The sequence below is a fragment of the Theileria annulata genome, chromosome 4 (genome assembly GCF_000003225.4).
Source record: "Theileria annulata chromosome 4, complete sequence, *** SEQUENCING IN PROGRESS ***".
Taxonomy (NCBI): Eukaryota; Apicomplexa; class Aconoidasida; order Piroplasmida; family Theileriidae; genus Theileria; species Theileria annulata.
The window spans coordinates 999,634-1,019,702 of record NC_011098.1 but is presented as its reverse complement, the minus strand read 5'-3'; the positions used below and the strand labels follow the sequence as shown (position 1 = coordinate 1,019,702).

Here is a 20,069-nt window from a genome sequence, read left to right as displayed (position 1 = left end):
AAAACATTCACATTAAAATTATAATACAAATTAATAATATATTTTATATTAATAATGAAAATGAAATAAATTAATGAAATGTGAAATAAAAATTGAAATTATTAAATTAAAACAAATTTAAATTTTATATAAACAAAATGAAAAATAATTAAAAATAAAATATATTTATATTAATAAAATTTATATACACTATATATAAATTATAAAATTATTAAAAAAATAATACAACAAAATGGTTCCAAAAAATCTGAAAATTATTAGTTAATATTTTAAATATTATTATAAATCATATGTTACCTTTCCATCAATTGCAATTGATCTGCAGAATCCATTGATTTCTTCATTCATCAACAATGATGTTTTGGATTCTTGTAATACTTGTATAAACTGTTTTGAATCAAATGACCAATCATTTTCCTAAATATTTTATTAAATTATTCCAAATTACATCTATAAATTTCTTGCATATTGACCAGAAAATATTAATTTCTCCAAATCTCCAACTTTTAAAAGCATCAAACAAATCTATCAAATTATTAATTTATTATAATTTACCATTCAGTCTACATTTATCTGATCCATTAACTGAGGTTAAGTGAACAAGTTCAGATATAATGTTGTTTTGCACATTTTGCATTTTTAGTGCCTTCACAAAATTACCGTATGATAATAAATTATTATCACCCGGATCAGTAGATAATAAAAGAGTGTTCATAAATTTATTTAATTTGTTTATTTGAAAAATATTGCTAGTTTCAACCAATCTACATATTTTGCGATATGAATTAATCTCCATTAGAGCCTAAATTATATAAAAATTAAATAAATTACTCTGAGATTTCTTGACAAATATGAAGTGTTTACAAGTGTATTGCTAATATTAGTACAGTTGAACCAATGATGTGTTAATACATCATAAGAAGAAGGCCGTAGGTTATGGTCATACGTCAACATATAATTTATTAAATCCATTAAATCACAGTCAATTTTGAACAGTTTTGAATTTTTTAAATATTCCGACAAATTATCAAGAAAAACCTCCTGCTTTACATTATTTAAAGGGAATTCTCCTAAGAATAATATTTATATGATTGATTACCCGTTGTTAAGAATAGTAAAATGATTCCCGCTGACCACACATTACTTTTTTGGTTAACGTTATCACGAATAACCTCAGGAGCTTTATGCAAACTCGATAACAACGATTTGTGTTTATATTTATCAAGTGATTCCGTAAGTCCTAAGAATATTTATAATAGTACAGTTTACCGTAATCTCCAATCTTGATTATAGGTAACGAAGATGAATCATCAATCATGACTTTATCAATGGCTAAACATTTGTGTACTAAGTTGTTGCAGTGCAAATAAACCAATGCCTCAACAATTTGTGTAAAAACATTGTGAACAAAGGATAATGAATAAGCAAAATCACTCGTTTCAAGTGAATTTAACTTGTTCAGTAATGAGAGCTCAGAGCAAAACCTATTAAATATTAATAATAATAATGAAAATACTCTGTAACGACGTAGACTGTGTTGTAGTCATGGTAGACTGCAAGATATTTAACCAGGTTTTTATGCTGTAGATTTTTGAGGTTATCAATTTCTGAGAAAATTTCATGAAAAGGTGGAAAGTCCGGCGTTTTACAATAGATTTCTACAACTCTCAAGTCGTTGGTTTCCAATTCTTTAGCGACATACTTGTTACACGGCCTTCCAGGCGACAGTCTCTTAATAAACGAGTAGTAGTCTGAATAAATTTATTATTAATTGTTTTACCTGAAATGTTTACAAATTGATGAAAATGATCATAATCATTTAAATACATTAAGGAATCAGGGATTCTGTATTGAGGTTGATAGTATAATTCGATTGAGCGCCTTAATGCGTGAAGAATCTCCCAATACTAAACATTTCATAATGCAAATAAATAAGATTAATCATATCATAGTAAAATAAATACCAGTAATGAAAAGGTTCGAAAGTCCAACATTGTGTTTGAATTTACATTATAAACTTCGTAAATATGTTCAATTGGAATTTCTAAAACAAATTAATGCCCTTAAAACATACTGCATAGACTACGCAGGTGTAATGATTGGATAAGGTGTAAAACCAAATTGTTAAATACATTTAATGGCATATAACTCTTTCCATATTTCTAAATAATAATTTAAATATGAAGTGGAACCGTGAATAATGTTTTTGCAGATTCTTTGAATCGATCCAATGAAATCGTCCATGAAAAGATATTTAGCAAATTTGTTGAGTAAGGTGATCTAAACTCCGGTAAAATTGTTAAAGAAGAATCATATTTATGAGTATTTGAAATATTAAGTTTAGTTGATGAAAAGTCGTAGTTTACACATTCTTTAATAAATTGTTTATACTCAGTGTCATTGGTATTATCAACATTAAGGTTATGCTTTGAAATGTGATTTCGATTATTTTTATGCATATGAGATACTAATTTAGTACTATGTTCATTGTATGTTGGTTTAAAATTTTTCATTGGTTCATAACCCTTTAATGATTCATAAGGCGTTAATGATTCATGAGCCTTTAAAGATTCATTCAAATTATTTAATCGGTTACAAGTAAACATTTTTAATCTAAGAAGTAATTTCATATTTGATTCTCTTTGTTGAAGAGAATTAAAATATGTAGTTTGAAGATTAGTCATGGATTCTTTAACGTGTTTAAAGTCCGATGAATATTTATTATAGTCATTTCTCTTCCTTAGAGATTTATCAATCAGTTTTAGTGATTCTTCAAGTTCATTTTTCAAATTATATTTAGTTTCAAAGAATTCATCTGTTCCAAATTTCAACAAATGGAATTTATCATTCAGATCAGATAAATCATCCGATTCAGACCCATCATCACCTAAAATGATAAATTAATCAATAAACTAATAAATAATACCTAGTGAAGAATTTAGTGAGAAAAGATAGTTAATGAAGTTCAATTCGAAATTTGCATATTTAATCTCATCATTAATCAAATTAAGTAATTTTGTTTTATGATTTGTGAGAGTATTGAATTCATTAGGGAGTTTCTTAGAATTACCGGATTTATCAAAATTATAATATAAAGGTTTCATCATTTCAAAAATCTAGAAATGAATATTGGATTATTTTATAATGAAATTGTCTTATTAATGTTAAAATAGAATGATAAAGGACCATTGAAATAAGTGAAGGTGTAAAACCGAAAATGTGAACAAAATGTATTTATTTATATATTATAAATAAATTTGTATAATATATTTCGATATTATACTACACACCTGGAATTCAATATGCACATTAGTGTATTTGGGGGTTTAATATAAAGAAATGATTCCAAACATCTTCCAAATTATTATTATATATATTTTCATATAATTATAATTTATTTTATATTATTTGCAATATTTATATTTAAATTTTATTTAAAAATACATTTTTAATAATAAATGTTATATTGTGTTAATGTTTATCATATAATCAATTGTTATATTATTATGAATAATTATAAAATTAATATAAATTGTAATTAAATGTTGTATAACAATAAGAAGGTTGATTTAACAACTTATATTTGATAATAATTATATAAATAATAACATAATAACATGAATTAATCAATTAATTATTATATTAACAATTTATTTGTAGGCTTTTATTTTTTCTAATTATAATAATATAAAATTAAAAGAAAAATTCAAATTGAAATCAAAAATCACTGAATATGTTAAGTCGGCAGTTAAGAAGTTAAACGAGTTCGATTACAAAACTCACAACTACATGACTGAAAATGTAACACAAAAGAATGAAAAATATATAAAGCTAACACAAGATGATAAAAAAAATACAATGATCGCATTAATCGGTTTGGGTATTATGTACATATGCATATACACAATAATCCGAAGAATGTAACTTTGTAATATTTAATAATTATTTAGAAGAATATATAAGGAGAAGAAATCTGTGGAAGAAGCATTGAGACAATATGATCTCGATAAAAAACGATATATAGAAACGGGAATTACGAGATAAATTATTTAATAATTTTCTTCGATATATTTACACATTCCTTTAAATAAAAGCAAAATGAATCTTAAATAAAATTATATTTATCATGATCAATATAATTTATATTTTCGACACTATTTTAACAACTTCACAACATAATAATTATTTGATATAATTTGATTATTGTATGATTAAATTGATTTATAACACATTCGTATTGTAATATGTCAGAAGATTATAGCGGATTACCTTTTGTTAAAATATTAGTGGCTATTACTCCAGAAAATGGAATTGGTATCAAAAATGGATTACCGTGGCCACACATCAAGCGAGACTTTCTGTTTATGTTCAGAGCAACAACTTATGTTGACCCTGAATTTAAAGAAAAACACCCTGGAGCTGAAAATGTAATAATCATTGGTAGAAATACATATGATAGCCTTCCAGAATCAGTATTTCCTCTTAAAAACAGAATCAACATCGTTATCTCGAGAAATCTGTAATTTATAATATAATTAATATGATTTTAGTACAGAGGTTCCTGGTGGATTGGTATTCTCATCAATTCCATCTGCTATTAGGCATGTAACAGAAAATCTAAACTACTATAAAATATTCATCATGGGTATTTTCAATGTAGTTGTTTTAAAATATTTAGGAGGAAGCCATGTATATAGAGAAGTTCTAAATGCTAAAATTGTAGATAAAATGTACGTCACAAGAGTAAATAAGAACTATGAGTGTGAAGTGTTCTTTCCAAAAATACCTGATGACTTTGTAATAACAGGAATTAGTAAAACATTTTCTAGCGAGGATACAAGTTATGACTTTGTGCTATACGAGAGGAAGGATCTAATTGAGGAAATGAAAGAGAAAAAAACATTTGAACAGATGTTGTTGACAGGGGAGAAATTTGCAGTTAAGGAACCATTGGTTAAAGCATGCCCTAGATTGAAGGTTAGATACAGCCAAGAGCTCCAGTATCTTGAAATTCTAGCAGATATCTTAAATAACGGATATCATAAAAAGAATAGAACAGGTAATTAATAATGAGTGAATTTGTTTAGGAGTTGATTGCATTGCCAAATTCGGATACCAAATGAGGTTCGACCTGTCACAATCATTTCCATTATTAACAACAAAGAAAGTCTTCTTAAGAGGGTAACAAAATGTTAATAAAAATTATTATAGAATCATTGAGGAACTTATTTGGTTCATCAGAGGCAGTACAAATGGTAACGAGTTATTAAAAAAGAACGTAAGAATATGGGAGTTAAATGGAGCGAGAAGTTTTCTAGATAACCTGGGATTCTATGATCGTGAAGAACAAGATTTAGGTATTAGTATTAATAAATGTATTTGATAGGACCTGTTTACGGATTCCAATGGCGTCATTTTGGAGCCAAATACATCGATATGCACGCAGATTACACGTAAATTATATTATTTTAAGAAATTTTAGTGATCAAGGAATAGACCAGTTATCATTGGTAATTGAAAGGATCAAGAATAACCCAGATAACAGAAGATTAATTGTATGTTCATGGAATGTGGCAGGTAATAAACTACTAGGATAATTATTGTATAGACTTGTCAAAGATGGCATTACCGCCATGTCATCTATTATTCCAATTTTTTGTAGCTGATGGGACTTTGTCATGTATGATGCATCAGAGGTCATGTGATATGGGACTTGGAGTTCCATTTAACATAGCATCATACTCATTATTAACATACATGATCGCCCACGTATTAAAAATTAAAAATTATTAAAAATATTTAGATTTGCGGACTAAAACCGGGAGAATTTGTTCATAACCTTGGTGATGCTCACATATATAATAACCATATTGACGCAATAAAAGAACAAATCAGTAGAGTACCATATCCATTCCCAACACTTAAACTAAATAAAGAAATTACAAGAATTGAAGACTTTACAATTGATGACATTAAGGTGGAAAACTATAGGTGTCACCCGTTAATCAAGATGGAGATGGCTGCATAATTAATATCATCTGTTCAGTATATATTTTTTATTATTAATCGATTTATTTAAAATTATACATTATTCTAAATTATTGTTGAATAATGGTAAAATTGACAAGAATTGTAAAGAAAAGTTTAGTAAAGCAAATAAGTAAAAAGGATTCATCGACAGATACAACAAGGGATGAATCACACTCTTCTAGAGGCAAAGCTCAACCTTATATTGATTTTAATAATTTGCCAACATATGAAGATGTAAAAAATAAAAAGAAAGAATTTGAAAACGTAGTTTCATCAAGGAATCAGAAGAAATTGTTAAAGGTAAACAAAGGTAAACAATTCAAAAAAAGTACAAAAAAATTAGATCGAAAATTAATTAAAAGTAAATTAAACGGACGTGTTCATGAAAATAAAAACAATATATATATAAATAATTTAAACCAATCGCACCTTGATGATGATATAATCATAAATAAATCTGAAAACACTAATTTAAATAATAACGAAGAAACACCTCTTTTAAATATAAATAATTCAATAATGTCAAGAGGAAAGAGAAAGAGAGAGCTTAAAAAGGATGCTTGGAGGAGAAAAAACCAATTCACGAAGGAAGCTAAGAAGATTGTAGAACAATTCCAAAAGGAGATAAAATATGGTAAAGCACTGGGAAACTTATCAGGAATCAAGAATCAAATGGAACTAATTGAAGAATCGATGAGGCATAAAAAGGAAAAAGAATCTAAAATGACTAAAGTTAGGTCGAAGATTTCTAAAAAGTCACTTATGAATAGTAAAAGAATTTTTAACATAGCCACAAAAAACTTGTAGTTTAGTTTTATTAATATTATTAATTATGTGTTCATTTTTAGAATAATAAATATTAATTTATATATTAATTCCACATCATGTGGTGAAACATAGATCAAATATATAATATAATTTTAATGAATTTATTAATATAATTTTCGTAAATATGATACACTAGTGTTTAATTGTATTAATGAGAGAAATGGTTGACGATATAATGTTCTTCCATTTTCATAACCTTCAAGATGACTTCATCAATTACTACCAATCCACAAATGTAATTTTATTAAATTTGATAGATAATATACAGAAATTGAGGATTGACCAAATTAAGCTTAGCAAAATGACTATTTTACACGGAGCATACACACTTCACCGAAGAATACAATCTATATTTAACAACCATGTTTCAAAAGGTATTAAAACTCATTTTCATTGGTTTTATTAAATTTCATTAGGAATTGTCTTATGTGCCCATCTTAAACATTCTAAATTACACGACTTTTTCATTATCGCAGCTTGCTTAATATATGGTTATACACTATTTCATTCCAATTGGCACAATGAAAGGTATTTATGTAAACAAAATATTAATATTATTAGAGAAGATATATTGGCGTACAAATTGGAAGTTACAAAATGTAGTCTAGTCATACTTGATGATGAACTGGAACCTAATTTCAAGATTCCTCACGTCAAATTCCTAAAAATATCAGATGTTTACACACAAAGCATATATAACAAGAGTAGAACATTGTCAAAATACCTAACATTAGTAGATTCAATGGGTAATGTAAAATCAAAAAATAATATTGTAGGGAAAGTAAAATCAGATGTTAGAATACAAAATATGTTAGCATCGCAAACAAGCAGTGTGTCGGAAATAAAAATGGACGATGTAGTGATGATATCATTTACAGAAGGGAACTCAAAAAATAAACCAAAAGCAAAGAAAATAACATTTAGAGAAATGTATGAACAATTCAAACACCTGGAAGCATTAAATATGGTAAGAAGTTCAAGTTAAATTTTTATTAGTGGAATAAAAACGATATACTAGTGATGTTCTTAACGAATCCAACATATGATTGGATTAACTGCATTGGACTGTATTACAGTTTTTACAGACCAAATGTGTATGTGTACTTTATGCAAAGATATATGTCGACATACTGGAAAATATTATGGGAGTCAAATGAACATGCTAAAAACGTATATCTTCAACTGGGAAAGCCATATAAGGTAATTTAACAAAATTATGTAAGGGTGTAGATTGTAAATTTCATATATCCAAGACAATTAGAGGCTCTGTTCACACTAGATGAGATAATTAAGCAGTTTCCAGTAAATGAAGAGGATCCAGAGGAAGAGAAAGAAAACAACAAATTGGAATATGTGACAAATAAAACAAATGTTGAAGTTTCATCAGATGACAAAGAAGCATTTGATTCTGCAGATACTGGAACAAACGTAAAGTTAGCTAAGTCAGCAAGTAAAATATCAAGTTACTTCTTTGGTAAAAAAGGAATATTAAATAACATAAGATCATATAAATCTAAAGATCTTAATTCATTAAGGAAACAAACAACAAAAGATGTCGATAAACCAACATTTACTGTTCCAGAAACAAATAATACAACAGATAATTCCGATTTGTACATTCAAAAGTTACACTTGAAATATTCTGAACTATACAATGTGTTGTCAGATAACCGAGTCCACTTTGTGCTTTCAGGATCAAATACTGATTATAATCTAAGTAAGATGATTATGGTTAATCATTTTTTAGCAAAAGCATTTGCTATACTGTTCAGAGGAAAAGTCCCAATAATTGTATACGGATCATCAGAACTAAGCCCATTTGTAAGTTTCTTTAATCTTATGGATCATAGATTTCTATCGCATCGTGCTTTGATGACACTGAATCATTTCATAAGTATTCAAACCTTGGTTGTAAAAACTTCTACAACGATATACACACATACGGATACTACATTGGAAACTGTAGATATAAACCACTAAATTTGAGAGTAGTGAGGTCAATATCCAAAGATGATGATCAATTCATGGTAAAAAACAAATAATCTTAGTTGTTTATAGGTTAAATGTGATGAAGGAGAGCCGGGATTCATAGTGTGTGATGTTTTAGATAATAAAACAATGATTTATGATAGAGACTTGAGTGATTTGTTCCATAATCAGACATATTTGGGATTAGACGATATTGGCTTTTACTTCAAATCTCAAGAAGATGATGAAGAACATTTCTATTGGTCATACACAGTAAATAGTACATTCCAGAAAGATCAAGTGTATCCACATATGCTACTGATGGGAACGAGTAAATTGGTTCAAAACTCAATATGCCGAAGATTCGGCTTAACAACATCAGTAGTAAAGGTAGAAACCGTCAAGGTTAATGTATTGAAAAAATATTCAAAAGTGATTACAGTAGTTGAGCTTCTAACAGCACAAAAATCTGACATCGCACATGATATAAGAACAGGATTTTTGGAAACATGGAGTAAGTTTAATATTTATTAAATTAATTTTAGAGACTTTGGGATTATTTAAAAACTATATTGAGCCTGATGAAATCAGAGTTAGCCAGATTCCATTTACATACAAAGGAAGCGTCAATTATCCGGCACTAATTGTATGATTTACTATTTATAAAATTAACATATGATTTTTTAGTTATCATTTGAAAATCCCGATTAACGGCATTAATTTTTTAATAATTTTAAATGAATTCATGATTAGTTAAATGTATGATAGTAAGATATTTAAGAAACTCCTCTATAAGAACGCTGGAGTAATAATGCTTGGAACATTTGTATCAAATAATATCATCACATTGAGATGGGTATTAATTAGTTTATTTAAAAATTTTAGGTGAATGAAGATTCAATGGCGCCGATACTATGCCCGTCACCTAATTTTAGAGGTAGGAAGCACACATTAAACAAATTATTAAATAGATATAGTCTTGGTACTCAGAGCTACAAAATATCACAAAAATGATGTTATCATGTATAATAACCCAAACACAGGGAAGGAATCTTATGGAAGATTAACATCATTTAACACATCGCAACAAATTGCATCAATGGCAAACAATATTCCATCAGGACACTGCTGGTAATCATGATTAATTAAATAAAATAAATAATTTTTAGGGTAGAAAACGATAATCCAAGGTCTGATTCAGATGATAGTAATAAGTTTGGACCTGTGAGTTTTTCTATTCATTTTGTTCTTAATCACATAAATATTTAACCATTATATTAAATTTTACAGATTCCACTTGGATTAATCAAGGGATATGTACTTGCAACTATATTTCCTCCATCAAGAGCGAAAGTTATGATTAACTAGGATCCATCATTTCATCTGGAATCTTCCTCCGAATATTGTTCGTTTCAACCGTTAAAATATCAGATTGTGTAAGCTGGTTCAGACCCGAAATAATATTTTCATCAGTCATGTTTACAGTTGGTTCAGATGTATCTTCTATATATTCATTAGTTGATTCAATCACATCAGGAGGCCTGTTATTGTCCAGAGTGAGGTCAATCACCCTGTCAATTTGAGTGTCATCCACATCTAAGCAGTCATCAATGATTTCCGTAACTTGCGATTTTGAATTGGTATAGTTCTCGTCAATGTTTATAACATCTGAATTAGTCCAGTTTGAAATACAACTCATAGGAATTATAGAATTATTCACTGATTTTGCTGAATTTTTGCTTGAAGAATTGCCTGAAGAATTGGCTGATCTAGTGGTTTTTACTGATTTGGCTGGTACCTTAAAATTCGCTTTAGAATTGACTGAATCGGCGATTTCAATAACAGGCATAGGATCGCCGTAAAATGTCATCTCAATCTTAAGATCACCTTTTAGTAATTGTGATGCGTTTTGACCTGGAATTAAAACAGTCCTCCCAAAATTCTTAGACTTTCGCCTGCAATCCTTCAGGACTTTCTGCTTGACCATCAGTAAAATGACTTCTATAATATACTTCTGGTTACGGAAATTCAGAGTTCCATGATAAGGATTCTCATTTAGTTTGTACTTTACAATAATTTTGCGTTTAGAACCCCTCATGGCGTCAGAAATTATTATGGCGGTGAGGAAACCCTTATTTCTGAATTCCATAGCGGCTTTCACAAACTTTAAAATTAATACAGCCTCATCAGAGACATCAACGACCTTGGCAGATAGGTTAAGACAACAATTATCACAACCAAAGCAAGAGCCGAATGTGGGCTGTTCACCAAAAGCTTCTAGAATCATAACCCTCCTGCATTTGGTCTTGTTTTTACAATATTCCATAATTTCAGAAGAATAAGAGGAATACCTCTTCTTGAAACTTCTATCCGAGTCATGCATGTTCTTGTGCCTTTCAAAATCGCGAGAGTTGTACCAAAGAATAGTTACCGAAAACTTGCCATCACGACCTGCCCTACCAATCTCTTGATAGTATGAAAGTAGAGAAAAGGGGGCAGAAGTGTGCATAATCATACGAACGTCTGGCTTGTCAATTCCCATCCCAAACGCAACAGTTGCTATAATTATCCTTGATTCACCCGAATTCCATTTATGCTGTGAATCCAGTCTATCTTTGATATCCATTTTAGCATGGTAAACTACGCTATAGATTCCGCGTTTAAGCAGATTCTTATTAAGCCTATCACAATCACCAGTTGTCAAGCAGTAAATTATAACGCAACCAGAAGTCATCATGAGAATCAGAACAATTTCATCCACAATGTTGGAACGTTTATCTCTAACTTCAATCCAAAGATTTGGTCTGTTAATTGTCGTTTTTAGCATCACGTAGTTATGTAATCCCAGAACTGATGTAATATCCTCCACGACATCTGGCGTTGCGGTCGCAGTCATTGCAAGTATTGGGACTCTGGGGAACAAGTACTTCAAATTACAAAGCTTTCTATAGTCTCTTCTAAAAGAATGCCCCCATTGTGATACACAATGCACTTCGTCAATTACAAAGAGCTTTAGTCGGTTCATATCATACATTTGTTCCAGCATGTCAACCACTTTTTTCGACTTGTCCAACTTTTCAGGCGTTATAAATAGTATACTTCCTTTTGAGAAATCTGTATTATAATCAGTAAAATATTCTGAAATTCGTTTAAACTCTTTCAATGTTGTTTTAGAGTTTAGTGTTTCTGCATTAATGTTTCTTCTTTTTAGTGACTTCATTTGATCTTCCACGAGAGAGAGTAGTGGTGAAAACACAACAACAGTTCCATTAAGTATAAGTGCCGGAAGTTGGTAGCAGTGGCTTTTACCAAAACCTGTTGCCATGAGCACAAAGCAATCGTGACCTAGTAGAATTGAGTTAATTGCTGGCAATTGAACTCCTCTAAATGTGTTATGTCCAAAAACGTTTTTATTTATTTCATGCACTTTTTCGCTAAATGGGAAGTTATTGTTGAAGAGATGTGTGAATCTTTTGTTTAAAACTTCCGGCTCCTCTGCTCTGTACAATTCATCTAGAGATTTAGAATTGATAATATTCATGTAATTGGTTCGATATTGTGACAAGTGGTCTTGGATTTTGGGTAGTGCTGAAGTATCATTTTCTTCTGGTTCCATATCAACTATTATTGTTTTTTGTTGTTCTCTTTGGATTTCCGGCAATCCTAGATCCTCATCTAGTTCCAATTCTGTTGACCCTTCTTCCGTTGAAACTATTGATGACTCTGATGGTCTCTTAGACAAATACTCTGTATTGTTTTCTTCGGAACATTTACATGGTGAAAATTCGTTTGAATCATGAGGATCTTCTTCGTCATTCTCATCTGGAATGGAATCAGTAAATAAATTATTCTGATTGTTCTCAATATTATAGTTGATTGAGGACTCGTCATTCAATTCTATCTTAGTTTTTATTTGTTGAGGCAAGTTGATTCTATATTGAATCAGGTCATCATTTGGAAATGATGATTTAACAGCCACGTTAATGAACTGTTGTGTTTCATTTAGAGAATTAACTAATTGGTCCCATCTTACAGAATTATCGTTAGAGAAGTATTTTGTTATTAGGTTGATGTGGTCAATAGTTTTTTTGAGAGCAAAGAATGAAATAGATTCAGATAAGATTTTATAACTATCCATCCTATCGAATTGGTTCCGTTATTTATTTCATAGCATAATGATGGCATTTTTAGTTACGATCATTAATCAAGAGGATTTTAGAAATAAGATGTAGAGATCATTGAACTTATCGATAATATCAAGTTGGTATTATATTAAATAATAACAAATCTAAAACAGTTTAAAAGAACAAAATTAAAATTTAATTATTGATATCATTATTTACATTAAAATGTGTGATCGTTTAATATATAGATCAACCTTCTCAAATGAATTTCAATTATACATCAAAAACAAGGTTTATATATAAAATTACAAATTTAAATTTTTTCATTAATATACAAATCTATTGGATTTAAAATAATAAACTGGATGTGTCACATAACTAACTAATTAATCTCTGGATGTTGATTTGTGATGGTGTTAATTAACAGATATTTATAAATATAATATTTTACACATTTTTTAAATTTAATTTTATATTTCAATATTTTGTTCAATTCCTGGTCCATTTAGTGGAAAATGAAGTGTTGCCTTTGAAAGGTCATATCCTGAAATTAGTTGGGGTGTTAAAATGAAATATTGAGGTGTTGATGGGTTCTGTGAATCTTCTTCACAATTATTCGATGCCAGTAATAGTTTCATTAAATTTCTTTCATAATGTGAATCGAGTCCTTGATTTATTTCATCAATAACGAAGAAAGGGTTATTTGTAAGATTCTGAACTGAAAGTATGTATACCATTGTTGTTACTCCACGTTCTCCTCCAGATTGATATGATGTTGTTAGAGGCAGTAGGTCCTTTTCTCTATCAAACTTGACTAATATTCTCATCTTGGCTTCTTGTATATTATCAATATCTACATCTAATCTTACTTGACCTCCCGATCCATCTCCAATGTATTCCATATATTTTCCAAACTTGTAATCAATTTCTGTAACTAATTGTTTAACATTTGACTCCCAAATTCCATATCTTTTATTCAATTCTTCAGTGGCTGTATTAACTTCAGTTCTATTATCATAAATTTTCTGTTTAAGCTTATCCTTCTGTGTTCTTTCATCTTGGATCATTTTAATAAGTTGAATTTCCTCAAAATCATCTGTTTCCAATTTCTTGACCTGTTCTTCAGCCTTTATAAGCTCCTTCTCTAGATCAGAATCCGATAAATTAATTAACTTGTTTTCAAATCGTTTCTTTACTTCATTAAAGTTATTTGTACTCTCTTCAAACAAATCAGACTCAAATAGCTGTTCACTATCATTAATTGCTTGTTTCACATCATTTATTACATTGGTATACAAATCTATTCTCTCTTTCTGTTCTTTAAATGTGTTTTGTAGTAGAGTTAGGCTTGATTTAAGTTCATCAAGTTGGTTCTTTGAAATTGTCACGTTGTTACTCATCTCATCAATTTCCACTACCTTTGAACAGTATTCGTCATACGATTCATTTGCCTCTATCAGAATATTCTTCATTTCAGAGGCATTTTGTATTCTTATCATCAATGTTTTTGCTGTGTCGACTATAGAGTTGGAGATGTGTTTCAGTCTACTCTTTTTCAACTTGTTTAAATCGTGCTTCCAGCTTCTTCCAGAAATCTTCTGGTTATCATTTGCTGTTATAGCATTCAATGATTTCTCTAGAGTTAATTTTTGTTTCGTCAATGTGTATAATTTTCTATTTGTATTTTTATTGAGCTCGTTTTGTTCATTCAGTTTCTTATTCAGGTCATATAACTTACTTCTTACCTCATCCAGTTCATTTTCAAGCGCCATCATTTCTTCATTTCTTGAATCTTTTCCAAAGTTTGAAAAGTCCACAATCACTTTAGGTTTATTAGAAATTTCCATTTCCGTGTCCATAAAATAGTTGGATTTATAGAAATGTTTGTGGACATGTTTTTTATTCCCAACGAAATACTTGATTTCAGAAACTCTTTCACCTATTTGATTGGATATCTCTTGTAACATTGTCTTGTAAAATTCAGAGAAAAGGTTTTCTGGATTCGATTTGTTTTTATTGGAGAAGAATATCTTATTATAAGTCTTTTCATCAACTATAAACGCTTCGTTTATATCACATAGGCTTGATAAGACTTGTATTGTAAGATCAGATGCTGTTACTAATTCGTGAACAAAACTCATTACTCCATATGACTTCATTTTGTCTGTTACTTTACACATAACATTATTTCTTTCTGGAGCAGTGACAGTTGGCAGTTTAAAATCTTTGATTAGCTTGAGATTATCGTCAAATTCAGAACTGTGTAACAGTATACAGTCCAGGTAATTCCATATTAGATTCTCTACTATTGAGCAGTTTAAGACTCCTGAAACCTTGATATCGTTGACTATGAACTTTTTCGGCTCAATTGATTTAGCTTCGCAGTACCTGTTATATCTCATGATCATATCTCTCTTCACGTAGGATAAATTCTTCAAAAGAGCTTCGAACTGTAATTTCATTGGGTCATCGTAAGAATTCGATGTGAATTTCTTTAGATTATAGCGAATTGAATCTTCCTTTATCTTGTTCGTAGCTATTGCGCTTACTATTTCATCAACATCAGACAATTTCGATTTTAATGAGTTTATATCTTCAGTCAGTGATTGGATTTTTTCTCTTAAGGTTTGTTCACCCTCTTCTGATATTTGCATTCTCGATTCTTTTCTTTGGATGTCATTTGAAAATGAATTTAACATTGACAAGGAGTCGTAAAATGCCTTTTGAACTGGCTCGTTAAGTCCACTATCATTCATACTGTTTGATATACAACTTGGATTATCCTGTTGCATTATCTTATTGGCGTGTTCAATATTATTCTTGGCTAGATCATAGAGACTTTTCGACCCACTCTTAATCTTGTTATACTTAGCCTCAAGTTTCTTGTGCTTAATTTCATGCGAGTATATGTCATTGTTTGTATCTCCAATTCTTTTTCGAGTCGTTTCATATGCCTTTTTTACGTTACTCAGCTTATTCTAAGAAATATTTCAATTCAATTGAACTTACTTGATTAAGTTTCAACTTTACAATATTCATATACAAAGTTGCATCCTTAACCTTTATGAGCGTGTCGCTAATAATTTTGAGCTCAGATAACTTCTTGTTACAGGCATTTAGACTCTCCTGCAGTAGTTTAGATTCAAACACTTTTGACTTTAGGTTTTGAGATAAGTCTATTAAATTGTCGAGCTCATCTACCAATTTAAAGTCGATTGCTTCTAATGTTGATCTGAATAGCTGTTGTTGTGTCATGGCTGCAAATTTACCTACATTGGCTTGTGCCAGGAATGTAACTAAATTATCCAATTGTATATTCAATCTCTTGTGAAGTGATTTTATATTGCTTAAATTAGTTGGTTTCCCATTCAGGAACCATTCATTTCGAACAGGAATCTTTTGTTTGTGTCCACTATTCTGATTAGACGAATTGGCTTTATTAGATTCAGAATGCTCATTTGGTAAATTTGCAGCCAAAAATATCCTTCTCTCTATATGAACTACTCCTTGACTAGAATCACCATCGGCTAATCCAACCTTAAGTGTAGAGTTCATACAGCCTCTTTTAACGAATGAACTAATATTATCAGCTCTTGACAAAATTGATAAATCAAAACCCAATGATAGTGCGATTGCACAGACTATAGCGCTTTTGCCTGATCCATTTGATGCAGCTATAATGTTAACTCCTGGTGTCGAATGAACAACAACTGGGCCTGTATAGGCCATCCAATTTTCCATTGATATGTAACGGATTGAGCCATTTCTCATAATTTCAATATTTTAAAAGTTGATTTGAAAAATAAATAATAAAAGATTATATTCATATTAGATCTTTAAAATTATGTGTATACAAAATTATAGTAAATTACTTATTTTAAATTTTAAATTATTAAAAATAAATTTTACAAATATAAATTACATAAAAATTTAAAAATATAATACAAAACAAATAATAATCATAGATGTGTAATATATTGTGATGTTATTATGTTTAGTGTTAAAATTAGAAAAATCATTTCAAATCATTCCTTTTTGTTCTTATTTTCTTTTTTCTCTGAAAATTTTAATTATATTAATATATAGATTTTTGTTAAATTACCTTTAACTATTCTGTTGACATCAATTATATCTGAAATTGATGATAATGGTTTTTCTTTGCCTTCGACCAATAGGTGTGTTTTTTTATCATCGTCAACGTACACTTCCATATTAATTAGACCCTGGAGAACACAGTAAATTTATAAATCTTACTTTGTTTTTATTCTCTTTAACTGCATGTTTAAGTAATGGCACGGGTTCCTCTTTCTTTGGTTTAATATTTTTCAAACTGATCAGAGTTCCTTTAATACCCAGATTCTTACAAAACCAAGCTTCTGTTATAGCTGAGATAATTATATTATAGATTTGTTCAAACCATTCATCCAAGTGTGTGCAGATTCTTCAGTTGCTGAACAAAGCACTTGATCTGCACCCCGGTATGCGAAGGTAAAGCATCTAGAAGCTGATTCAACAGGTTTTGTAGGCATTTCTAGGTCAACAATGTAATAAGTCCTGAAATAATTATGTTTTAATTGGCTAAATACAATTTGGGGATTTTGTTATGGTATAGAACTAGAGAATTTCCAGTTAACTTGGCCATTAGAGGTTCCTTCGTTTTGTGAATTACATTATCTCCCCTGGAAGAATACGACAGTGGGCCGATTTTTAACATATTGCAGTCTGTGAAATGTAAGATTATATAATTATACCTCTTAGAATCACACTATCTTTATCATTTGAGTGTAATAACTCCAGAGATTTATTTGCTTCTTGTGCTTTTTGATCAAGTAAATCTGCCTGCTTGTATAATAAATATGCTCTTGCAAGGTTTGACTCGAGCTGTGAAGTTAGTTTGTATTTATCAAGCCTCTGCATCCCATTTGTTTTTTTCTTGGCCTTTTCAAGCTCTTGTTCAATCCCTTCGCAATAAACTCTCAGAGAATTTGCGGCTCTTCTTTTCTGAAGAGCTTTAATTGATAGCTCCTTAGCTCGTTCTGATTGTGACGACTAAATTGATAAATTAATCATGTAAATTACCTCGAATTCAGAAATTAAATCCTCTTCATCGACCCATGAAGGAGACTTTTTAGGTTCCTCTACCAGAGGTTTATCAGTTGAAGCAACTACATTGTCTTGATCATTCAATGATCGTTTCTCTCCATTTTCTTTATCATCAGGGTGATCTTCCTCATCTTTAAAATTCGTTTCATGCTCATCATGTTCTTCATCTTCTTCATGTTGTTCTTCTTCTTTGTCATAGTCATCTTCATCTTCATCAGAATGGCTTTGAATAAACCTCAAAATTGAATCATAAGGTTTGGCCTGAGCCTTAATAAGTTAAGAATTACAAGATACCTTAACATTTGATGCGATAATAAATAATAAGAAACCATAGAATATGGTTGGAAAGTATTTCATTGTTTATATATTATTTTATATTTTACATTTGAAATAGAATAAATTTATTAAAGGAAACTAATGATGTCGTTTAGAAAATATATTTACAAATATATTATTAATATTAATTATCATATTGGAATAAAATAAAATTTATGCTTTATTTAAAAACCCTAATTTAATATAAATGTGTAAATTAAATAATAATTTATATTTTGATACACACTCCCCATGTGTAAGATAATTATATTATTAATTAAACAATATAATATTATTTTTAACATATAATTGTAATATATAGATGGTTCCTTTATTATTCTTCAAGTTTTATGTAAATGAGATCTCTCCTTATTATAAAATCATATATAATTATTAAATTATTATCAAATGTATTTCATCCTTCATATTCTCTCACATCAAATATATTAAATCCACCATTAGGTTTGTTTTATTCTATACAATTTCTATTCATATGTGTACAGACAATAATGTCAAATCGACTACTGACCTTCCAGTTACACAACAACAACTTGAAACTGATATTGGTAATCACAATATTTTATATTATTTTTTAGCTCAATCGAATAATATTCATAATATCGATGATGAAATTAGAAATAAAGAGATCCTAGATACAGGTGAAAAAAACGAAATCTCATTCAACAATAATTCTGGCGGATGTAATGTGTTAAAGGTATAATTATCCTAAATAATAATTATCAGGATGACTATATTGAAGTTGCCCTTGACCCTCATGATATTTTAAAAACTCAGGAACTAATATACTCTATTACTCCATCAGAACTACGTCTATATTTCAAAGGTTCTTAATATTTAATTATGTAAATTTGTAATAAAATTGTTAGATCGCAACCCGAAGAAGGAACATACAAATCCTCCTAAAAAGGGTAAACTGTTTGCAAGATTTTCATTTAATACAATTGTAACTCCATTTGAGACTATCAGTTCGTCCAGAGAATGTTCGTCTTTAAATGAATATTATTTGTAGGTTTTAGACTCTTCTATAACAAATCGCCGATTATTTTCTGTGGTTCAGACACTAAAACTCGAGAGTTAGTTTTTTATTTTTATATTTTTAGCTCTTTTATGGTTTCTCTGCTCAAAGCCAAGTTCTGTTTTGTTGCCCACACAGCATTAGGCCCATCTCACAACATATCTAAATTTGGTAAAAAGGAAGCAGAACTGCCTGAATTTTCAAATAAAAAGAAACGACTGGAGAATTTGTTCAAAGACTCTTCAGACGTTGGAATAAACGAACACGAGAACGATACAACCAACATAGATATCAAGAATATTCAATCAGGGAAACCTCAGGTAACTAATGTGTATTTAATTAAGTATAGATATTTTTAAATGGAGAAGAGGTGAACGGAGATGATTCTGAAGCCAAGCCCGGACAAGCCGCATAGATATGCGTCAAATTCTTGTGAGAAACTACATAATGACATGGTTGAGTGTTACAAGGCTTCGCGGTGTTTTAAGGAACTCAAGAGAACATTTGAAGACTGCCTTAATAACCTAAGACCTGAGGATGTTGGAGAAGAGTGCATTCAGCTAAAAAAATCACTGGGTCAGTGTAGGAGGAATTTACTAAATGCAAAGTACAGAAACACCGGGAACCCTTATTCCGGCTAATTAGAAACATAAACTAATCCAATG

General features: G+C 29.7%; 10 protein-coding genes across 10 annotated transcripts, besides 2 other annotated features; 6 read left to right on the top strand and 4 right to left on the bottom strand.

The window, feature by feature from the left end:
- Positions 1-279: 279 nt before the first annotated feature.
- TA08785 (protein kinase, putative) lies at positions 280-3,107 on the bottom strand (the record flags this gene model as incomplete). Its single annotated transcript, XM_948072.1, has 12 exons — positions 280-417; positions 449-525; positions 556-802; positions 832-1,070; positions 1,100-1,240; positions 1,270-1,484; positions 1,517-1,751; positions 1,781-1,907; positions 1,965-2,044; positions 2,075-2,162; positions 2,193-2,887; positions 2,927-3,107. 12 exons carry the CDS (start codon positions 3,105-3,107, stop codon positions 280-282), a joined length of 2,463 nt encoding a protein of 820 aa, XP_953165.1.
- A 682-nt stretch (positions 3,108-3,789) lies between these two features.
- Positions 3,790-4,044, top strand: TA08780 (uncharacterized protein; the record flags this gene model as incomplete). Its single annotated transcript, XM_948071.1, has 2 exons — positions 3,790-3,920; positions 3,951-4,044. The coding sequence occupies 2 exons, from the start codon at positions 3,790-3,792 to the stop codon at positions 4,042-4,044; spliced, it is 225 nt and encodes a 74-aa protein (XP_953164.1).
- Positions 3,859-3,912: a sequence feature (1 probable transmembrane helix predicted for TA08780 by TMHMM2.0 at aa 24-41).
- Positions 4,045-4,244: 200 nt separating the features above from the next.
- Positions 4,245-6,028, top strand: TA08775 (bifunctional dihydrofolate reductase/thymidilate synthase, putative; the record flags this gene model as incomplete). The annotated part of the gene is made up of 8 exons (XM_948070.1): positions 4,245-4,519; positions 4,551-5,059; positions 5,088-5,181; positions 5,212-5,357; positions 5,387-5,453; positions 5,483-5,577; positions 5,609-5,769; positions 5,804-6,028. 8 exons carry the CDS (start codon positions 4,245-4,247, stop codon positions 6,026-6,028), a joined length of 1,572 nt encoding a protein of 523 aa, XP_953163.1.
- Positions 6,029-6,111: 83 nt separating this feature from the next.
- TA08770 (uncharacterized protein) lies at positions 6,112-6,837 on the top strand (the record flags this gene model as incomplete). The annotated part of the gene is made up of 1 exon (XM_948069.1): positions 6,112-6,837. The coding sequence occupies one exon, from the start codon at positions 6,112-6,114 to the stop codon at positions 6,835-6,837; it is 726 nt and encodes a 241-aa protein (XP_953162.1).
- Positions 6,838-7,009: 172 nt separating this feature from the next.
- On the top strand, positions 7,010-9,478 carry TA08765 (uncharacterized protein; the record flags this gene model as incomplete). The annotated part of the gene is made up of 7 exons (XM_948068.1): positions 7,010-7,232; positions 7,275-7,825; positions 7,855-8,058; positions 8,089-8,679; positions 8,709-8,885; positions 8,917-9,340; positions 9,372-9,478. 7 exons carry the CDS (start codon positions 7,010-7,012, stop codon positions 9,476-9,478), a joined length of 2,277 nt encoding a protein of 758 aa, XP_953161.1.
- Positions 9,479-9,583: 105 nt separating this feature from the next.
- On the top strand, positions 9,584-10,095 carry TA08760 (uncharacterized protein; the record flags this gene model as incomplete). The annotated part of the gene is made up of 4 exons (XM_948067.1): positions 9,584-9,682; positions 9,712-9,763; positions 9,804-9,957; positions 9,996-10,095. 4 exons carry the CDS (start codon positions 9,584-9,586, stop codon positions 10,093-10,095), a joined length of 405 nt encoding a protein of 134 aa, XP_953160.1.
- A 91-nt stretch (positions 10,096-10,186) lies between these two features.
- TA08755 (DNA helicase (SGS1 homologue), putative) lies at positions 10,187-12,964 on the bottom strand (the record flags this gene model as incomplete). The annotated part of the gene is made up of 1 exon (XM_948066.1): positions 10,187-12,964. The coding sequence occupies one exon, from the start codon at positions 12,962-12,964 to the stop codon at positions 10,187-10,189; it is 2,778 nt and encodes a 925-aa protein (XP_953159.1).
- Positions 12,965-13,420: 456 nt separating this feature from the next.
- Positions 13,421-16,721, bottom strand: TA08750 (chromosome maintenance protein (SMC5 homologue), putative; the record flags this gene model as incomplete). Its single annotated transcript, XM_948065.1, has 2 exons — positions 13,421-15,928; positions 15,960-16,721. The coding sequence occupies 2 exons, from the start codon at positions 16,719-16,721 to the stop codon at positions 13,421-13,423; spliced, it is 3,270 nt and encodes a 1,089-aa protein (XP_953158.1).
- Positions 16,722-16,975: 254 nt separating this feature from the next.
- TA08745 (uncharacterized protein) lies at positions 16,976-18,410 on the bottom strand (the record flags this gene model as incomplete). The annotated part of the gene is made up of 8 exons (XM_948064.1): positions 16,976-17,007; positions 17,053-17,173; positions 17,205-17,335; positions 17,368-17,504; positions 17,537-17,672; positions 17,702-17,999; positions 18,030-18,314; positions 18,348-18,410. The coding sequence occupies 8 exons, from the start codon at positions 18,408-18,410 to the stop codon at positions 16,976-16,978; spliced, it is 1,203 nt and encodes a 400-aa protein (XP_953157.1).
- Positions 18,345-18,410: a sequence feature (Signal peptide predicted for TA08745 by SignalP 2.0 HMM (Signal peptide probability 0.973, signal anchor probability 0.013) with cleavage site probability 0.946 between residues 22 and 23).
- Positions 18,411-18,724: 314 nt separating this feature from the next.
- TA08740 (uncharacterized protein) lies at positions 18,725-19,819 on the top strand (the record flags this gene model as incomplete). Its single annotated transcript, XM_948063.1, has 6 exons — positions 18,725-18,830; positions 18,872-19,083; positions 19,113-19,212; positions 19,256-19,369; positions 19,399-19,724; positions 19,754-19,819. The coding sequence occupies 6 exons, from the start codon at positions 18,725-18,727 to the stop codon at positions 19,817-19,819; spliced, it is 924 nt and encodes a 307-aa protein (XP_953156.1).
- Between the last annotated feature and the right edge of the window lie 250 nt (positions 19,820-20,069).